The sequence below is a fragment of the Palaemon carinicauda genome, chromosome 45 (genome assembly GCF_036898095.1).
Source record: "Palaemon carinicauda isolate YSFRI2023 chromosome 45, ASM3689809v2, whole genome shotgun sequence".
Lineage (NCBI taxonomy): Eukaryota > Metazoa > Arthropoda > Malacostraca > Decapoda > Palaemonidae > Palaemon > Palaemon carinicauda.
Window position 1 is genome coordinate 20,208,490 of NC_090769.1, and position 7,928 is coordinate 20,216,417.

Genomic DNA, 7,928 nt, shown 5'->3' on the forward strand with positions numbered 1-7,928 from the left:
GCTGAAGAGGTGCTCAAGATAAAAGCAGCTGTGGCAGACAGCAAGGGCATCATACAACACGCTTACTCTCGCAGTGACGGAACCAGGAATACCCGTATGTGCGTCTGGAATCATCCAGGTGATGACGTCACTGGAATCTTGGTCAGGTCTCAGAGGATTGCAACCACGATGGAAGAGGTAAGCGAATATGAATAGAACTCGAAAGTTAAAAGGTAATTGTGCATATAGAAGCGGGTTTTGGATATAAAAGTATATACATAAATTAACCCACAATTTATGAAAAATTGAAATTTATTCAGCTGTCAGATCTCAGAGGATTGCAACCACGATGGAAGAGGTAAGCGAATATGAATAGAATTCGGAAGTTAAAAGGTAATTGTGCATATAGAAGCGGGTTTTGGATATAAAGGTATATACATAAATTAACCCACAATTTATGGAAAATTGAAATTTATTCAGCTGTCAGATCTCAGAGGATTGCAACCACGATGGAAGAGGTAAGCGAATATGAATAGAATTCGAAAGTTATAAAGGTAATTTTACATATAGAAGCTGGTTTTGGATATAAAAGTATATAGATAAAATAATCCACATTTTATGGAAATTGAAATTTATTGAGCTTTCAAAGGGACCATTTCCCTTCCTTTTCTGAAAACATTTTGATTTCTTCGAAAACTCAAAATAAATCTCATTTTTCAAATATGAAGAGAACTCAAAACTTAGAAGTCAATTGAGCATAAAGAAGCTGGTTTTGAATATAAAAGTATATAGATGAATTAACCCACAATTTATGAAAATTTAAATTTATTGAGCTTTCGAAGGGACCATCTCCCTTAATCTTCTGAAAACATTTTGTTTTCTGAAGAGGAAGGGAGAAGGTCTCTTCGAAAGCTCAATATATTTACCTGAGATAAATGTTTAGTATACACTATGGATGGAGCTGGAGTAGAATTGGATGGTGGGCTAATTAAGAAGAGTTGTGGTGGCCAGGTGATTGCCAGACTGGGGTTCGAGTCCCACTCAAACTCGTTAGTTACTTTGGTCGATGTAACCTCACCATCCTTGTGAGCTAAGGGTTGGGGGTTTGGGGAAGCCTATAGGTCTACCTGCTGAGTCATCAGCAGTCATTACCTAGCCCTCCCTGGTCCTATCTTGGGTGGAGAGGGGGTTTGGGTGCTACTCATATGTAATAAGGTCAGTCTCTAGGGCACTGTCCTGCTTGGTAGGACAATGCCACGGTCCGTTGCCTCTGCCATTCATGAGAGCCTTTAAGCCTTTAATTGTATCCTAATTCGAGGGCGCTGATCATATATAATATGGCCAGTCTCTAGGGCATTGTCCTGCTTGACAGGACAATGTCACTGTCCCTTGCCTCTGCCATTAGTGAGCAACCTTTAATCGTATCCTAATTCGAGAAAATTAATCATCTCCAGCCAATCAAATATTAATAGTTGGTTACAAGATAAGGATTCGTGTTTCTCTTGATGAAGAAAGCTGATGGGATGTTTAAAAAAATCCTCAAATTTAAAGTCATGGTCTTCTTGACTTCATCATCAGAGCTTAAAATAATACTGGAGATTAGATATACTTGTAAACTGATAAGATGTTACTGCTCTTTGAGTATTGACATTATCAAAAATCGAATAGATGAAAATAAATGTCTCAAAATTGTTTAGTGCACATCTCCATATACTGAATAATAGTTTGTCACAGGCTACTCTTCTTGTACACATTTTTCCACTACTTTCACATCTACACATTTCTCACACTTTCAATTCTTTGAAAACATATACTAAACAAATATTTTCTCTCAGCAGCTTCAACCTTTTTTTTTTCTTCCTATTCGCAATAGACGTTCAATTATTGTCACTTTCGTACAGGAGAGTTGGCTAAAAAACACCATCATACATTTCCAGTTTGGCATTCACAGAAAATTCAAAACTTTTGCCAGCATCGTCCTAATCTAGTTAGGTTGGCAGTGTAGTCCCTGGTCAGGTTATGTTGGCAGCGTTGTGCCTAGTCAGGTTCGGTTGGGAGCGTTGTCTCTAGTCAGGTTAGGTTGGCAGCATCGTCCCTAGTGTGGTTAGGTTGGCAGTGAAGTCCCTGGTCAGGTTAGGCTGGCAGCGTCAACCCTAGTCAGGTTAGGTTGGCAACGTTGTCTCTAGTCAGATTAGGGTGGCAGCGTCGTCTCTAGTCAAGTTAGGTCGGCAGCATCATCCCTAGTCAGGGTAGGTTGGCACTGTCGTCTCTGGTCAGGTTAGGTTGGCAGTGTCGTCCCTAGTTAGGTTACGTTGGCAGCATCGTCTCTAGTCAGGTTAGGTTGGCAACATCGTCTCTAGACGGGTTAGGTTGGCAGTGTCGTACCTGGTCAGGTTAGGTTGGTAGTGTTGTCTCTACTAAGGTTAGGTTGGCAGCGTAGTCCCTAGTCAGATTACATTGGCAGTGTCGTTCCTAGTCAGGTTAGGTTGGCAGCGTTGTCTCTAGTCAGGTGTCCATCCAGTGCCTAAACAACGGTTACAGGCACTAAGATGATTTGCCCATGGTTTGCTCGTCTATGACGTCATCTACACTCGCGATCGGCACCCATACCACAAAATTGGTAACAGTGTCTGCCCGCCGTGCATTTGCACCTCGCGTAGAAGGGGCTTCAGTGACATAAAATCTCAGAAACAATGATGCACTGTTGAATCAAGTCGTTATAACTGTATTATTAATTAAAACTTAATTCTCTCTCATGAATATATCATGCTAAAGCTTGTTTTTTTTTTTTACAGTTGATGGGAGGAGACGAGATTTACCATTATCACAGCAAGATGATGATGAAAGATGCACGCACAGGAGGGTCATTCGTTTGGCATCAAGACTACGGGTATTATTATTATTAGTAGTAGTAGTAGAAGTAGTAGTAGTAGTAGTAGTGGTAGTATTGTTAATGTTAATATCGTTAATATTATTATTATTATTATTATTATTATTATTATTATCATCATCATCATCATCATCATCATCATCATTATTATTATTATTATTAATATTTTTATTATTATTATTATCATTAATATTATCATTATTATTATTATTATTATTATTATTTATTACAAGCTAAGCAACAACCCTAGTTAGAAAAGAAAGATGCTATAAGCCCAAAGGCTCTTTTCTCCTTAAGAAAGTTTTTAATACAAATACCAAACAATTGTTATTTAGATTCACGAGATTATTCAAGATAGTGTGATCTTTTTATATCTTTTTAGCTATGTTAATAAGGTCGAAAGCCTTTCTTCTTGGGTTGGAATTCAGTATGTATATGCTCACAGAACAATTCAATTAAGCAGGAACAAGACTGGATCAATCAAAATAAGTTAATTTCTTATTTTCAAACGTTTTCAGATGCTTTAAAACGTTTTCTAAGGTAAACAAATAATCTGGATAAAGTTGTCCATCAAACATTCTGTCCTCCTCAGTTATCCTGTTTATTATAGTTAGAAAATCTTTAAAATCTAGATTCATTTATGTTCTACACTAAATTAATGCAATCAAATAAATTTTCACAACTGAAATTTTTTGATAATGTTGCAAGTCCTTTGATTTTTACAAGTGAAATTTGTTGATAATGTTGCAAGTCCTTTGATTTTTACAACTGAAATTTGTTGATACTGTTGCAAGTCCTTTGATTTTTACAAGTGAAATTTGTTGATAATGTTGCAAGTCCTTTGAATTTTACAAGTGAAATTTGTTGATAATGTTGCAAGTCCTTTGATTTTTACAACTGAAATTTGTAGATAATGTTGCAAGTCCTTTGATTTTTACAACTGAAATTTGTTGATAAGGTTGCAAGTACTTTGATTTTTACAAGTGAAATTTGTTAATAATGTTGCAAGTCCTTTGATTTTTACAACTGAAATTTGTAGATAAAAAGTCCTTTGATTTTTACAACTGAAATTTGTTGATAATGTTGCAAGTCCTTTGATTTTTACAACTGAAATTTGTAGATAATGTTGCAAGTCCTTTGATTTTTACAACAGAAATTTTTTGATAATGTTGCAAGTCCTTTGATTTTTACAACTGAAATTTGTTGATAACGTTGCAAGTCCCTTGATTTTTACAACTGAAATTTGTTGATAATGTTGCAAGTCCTTTGATTTCTACAACTGAAATTTGTTGATAATGTTACAAATGTTGCAAGTCCCTTGAAGTCAACATCAAAGAATTTATGAGAAAACAGAGCAACAAAATAGTTGGAAAGAGCTTCAAGGATACAGGCATTTTCGCAATCTCATTCTAGAAACGATAGACTCATTCGTTGTTATACAAGTAAGACATTGTCTAAAATGCTTTTGTTGCATTAAAGTATTCATTTTTCCCTCGATCATAACATTGGTATTGGTATATCAAATCCCACACAAGTAAGACATTATCTAAAATGTTTTTCCAGCATTCTTGAACATGACAGAGATATTAGTATAACAAATCTCATACAATTAAGACTTTACCTACAATGTTTTTCCAGTATTAAAGTCTTTTCTTTCTTCGAACATTGCACAGACATTGGCATTTCAAATCTCATACAATTAAGACATTATCTAAAATATTTTTCCTGTATTAAAGTCTTTTCTTTCTTCGAACATTACACAGGTATTGGTATTGAAATCTCATACAATTAAGACATTACCTACAATGTTTTTCCAGCATTAAAATCTTTTCTTTCTTCGAACATTGCACAGATATTGGCATTTCAAATCTCATACAATTAAGACATTATCTAAAATATTTTTCCTGCATTAAAGTCTTTTCTTTCTTCGAACATTGCACAGATATTGGCATTTCAAATCTCATACAATTAAGACATTATCTAAAATGTTTTTCCTACATTAAAGTCGCTTATTTATCCTCAAACATTCAACAGATATTGGTATTTCAAATCTCACATATATATATATATATGACATATCTCTTTTGACATTACTTTTTTTAGAATGATTTATTGTTAATTTGTTCTCTTCAGTTATTTATTTCCTTATTTCCTTTCCTCACTGGGCTATTTTTCCTTATAGGAGCCCCTGGGCTTATAGCATCTTGCTTTTCCAATTAGGGTTGTAGCTTGGATAGTAATAATAATAATAATAATAATAATAATAATAATAATAATAATAATGATACAAGTAAGACATTACCTAAAATGATTTTTCCTGCATTAAAGTCTTTCCTTTTTCCTTAAACATTCAACAGATACTGGTACTTCAACGACTGCCTTTACCCAGAGATGGGATCTGTCTTCATACCAATTGACGACTGCGTCAGGGCTAACGGCTGTCTCCAGGTGCTCGTTGGTTCCCACCATATGGGACGAATCAATCACGTCCAGGTTGGCACTCAGCTGGGGGCTGACCCGGAGAGAGTCGAAGAGGTAGGGGAAGAGTTGATGAGGGTTGGAGATAGGAGGATGATCAAGAAATGCAATGGTTTTGATAAGATTCAATTTTCTTGAATGGATTGTAGGTTTACTTTTGGTGTTTTGAAATAACTTTCTTCTATTGTTGTTATTATTATTATTATTATTATTATTATTATTATTATTATTATTATTATTATTATTATTATAATTGCTATTATCATTATTATTATTATTGTTATGATTCTAATTAATATTATTATAATTCTTATTAGTATTATTATTATTAATATTATTATTATTATTATTATTATTATTATTATTATTATCATTATTATTATTATTATTATTATTATTATTATTATTATTACTATTGTTATTCTAATTATTATTATTATAATTATCTTTATCATTATTATTATTATGATTATGATTATTATTATTATTATCATTATTATCATCATCATCATTATTATTATTATTATTATTATTATTATCATACTAAGCTACAACCCTAGATGGAAAAGTTGGATGCTATAAGCCCATGGGCTCCAACAGAGAAAAATAGCCCAGTGAGGAAATGAAATAGGTAAATAAAATAAACTAAAAGAGAAATAGTGAACAATTAAAATGAAATATTTTAAGAACAGTAACAACATTAAAAATAATCTTTTATATATAAACTATAAAAACTTAAATGGACATCACGAACAACCTTCTGGACACCCCGAGGATACACAAGAAACCGAGGAAGACAAAAAACCCGCTGGCGAGATGACTTAGACCAACATAAGCAACAGTGGCACAGAATAGCTTGGGATAGAAGTCTGTGGAGGAACCTGGGGAAGGCCTACATTCAACAAAGGACTTTTGAAGACTGAAATGATGATGATGATGATTAAACATCACTAATATACCATTCATGTCAAGAACAGCACACGTATATCCAATTTTAAAATAATAATTCATAAATCAATAAAAGTATCACTTTCGTTTTTTTTCAGGCTAAAAAACACCTGAAACACGTCTATGTTGAAGCGACAGCCGGGGATGTCTTGTTCTTCCATTCTAATCTCCTCCACACATCTGACGGGAATGACTCAGACATGAGGCGTTGGGTTTTTATCGTAGCTTTTAATAAAAAGTCAAATAACCCTTACGTGGAACACCACCATCCACAGTACACTCCTCTGAAGAAGGTACGTACTCTGCTATAGCCCCAGCAGAGATTCCGGGCGAAATAAGCCACGCCCCTCATGACGTCATAGCCAACAGTAGGGTTGCCAGGTAGGCCTTTTTCAGGCCAAAAAACCTCAAATTTGGCCTTTTTGAAGTTGTTTGGCCTTTAGTAATATCATGAGAAAATGCGGGCCTTAAATACTATACATTTGGACTTTTTCTACTACTGGGTTGGTCTTTTAAAGCTGTGGTTAATTAAAAGCTGCCCTTTTCTCATTTACAAATACTGGCAACCCTGGCCTTGAAATTTGTAAGGGGAGAGACATCGTGATTGGCCATGACGTCATCACGGGGTGGAGCTTATTTTGCCTGGAATCTTTGCGGCAAGTATGGGTCATGAATGTATGAAAACTTTAGATACATCTTAATCTAAAATGTCTTCTTAACAAATTTATGAGATATTGAAAAGATTGAAAGGAAGATGTGAAAAAGTTGTTAACACCACCATCCACCGTACACTCCTCTGAAGAAGGTACGTACTCTGCTATAGTCGCAGCAGAGATTTCGGGAGAAATAAGCCACGCCCCTGATGACGTCATAGTCAACAGCTTGAAAGTTGTAAGAGGAGAGACAATGTGATTGGCTATGACGTCATCAGGAGGTGGAGCTTATTTTACCAGGAATCTTTGCGGCAATTATGGGTCATGAATGTATGAAAATTTTAGATACATCTTAATTTAAAATATCTTTTTAATAAATTTATGAGATACTGAAAGCAATATGTGAAAAAAGTTGTATGTAAAAGGGAAACTAAATTTTAAGTATACCAGGAAATTTGATTGCCTCTTTCTGAAACTTTGATAATGTAGGATTGCCAATGGTTATTCATTTAATAAAATGTAGGACTTTAAACGTATAATTATCTTTTAGGTTGATGACTCCGAACTGCTGAAGTGTCAGGTGATAGAGAATTTGGAAGGGAAATGGTTTATGCATCCAGATGAAGATGTCTCTTACAAAGGAGGAAGAAGATTCCACTGATCTGGATTAGTCGGCCATCTTGGGTGAACTGAAACTGCCACTCTTCTGGCTTTGATGTTTACAGAAATAATTTTTTTCCTGCCATTTTTTTTCTAAAACTGATTGGAGATTGAAACATTGTAAGCTGTAACAATTCAATATTCTTTCTGCCATTTTGTCTAATTCTGATTGTAGATTAAAATATTATAAGCTGTAATAACTTAATATTCTTTCTGCCATTTTGTCTAAAACTGATTGGAGATTAAAATATTGTAAGCTGTAACATTTCAATATTCTTTCTTTCTACCATTTTGTCTAATTCTGATTGGAGATTAAAATA

General features: G+C 34.3%; 1 protein-coding gene across 2 annotated transcripts in view; it reads left to right on the plus strand.

Moving 5' to 3' along the window:
* Nucleotides 1–7,676, plus strand: part of LOC137634610 (L-proline trans-4-hydroxylase-like) — a 45,813-nt gene extending 38,137 nt beyond the window's left edge. For both annotated transcript variants that reach the window (XM_068367074.1, XM_068367073.1), the window contains exons 3-7: nucleotides 1–177; nucleotides 2,775–2,869; nucleotides 5,227–5,404; nucleotides 6,394–6,588; nucleotides 7,499–7,676. The exon at nucleotides 1–177 is cut by the window's left edge and continues 13 nt beyond it. In XM_068367074.1, the coding sequence (XP_068223175.1) occupies nucleotides 1–177; nucleotides 2,775–2,869; nucleotides 5,227–5,404; nucleotides 6,394–6,588; nucleotides 7,499–7,609 (756 nt within the window). In that variant the 3' untranslated portion in view covers nucleotides 7,610–7,676. The remainder of the gene's footprint in view (nucleotides 178–2,774; nucleotides 2,870–5,226; nucleotides 5,405–6,393; nucleotides 6,589–7,498) is intronic.
* The last annotated feature ends 252 nt before the right edge of the window (nucleotides 7,677–7,928 follow it).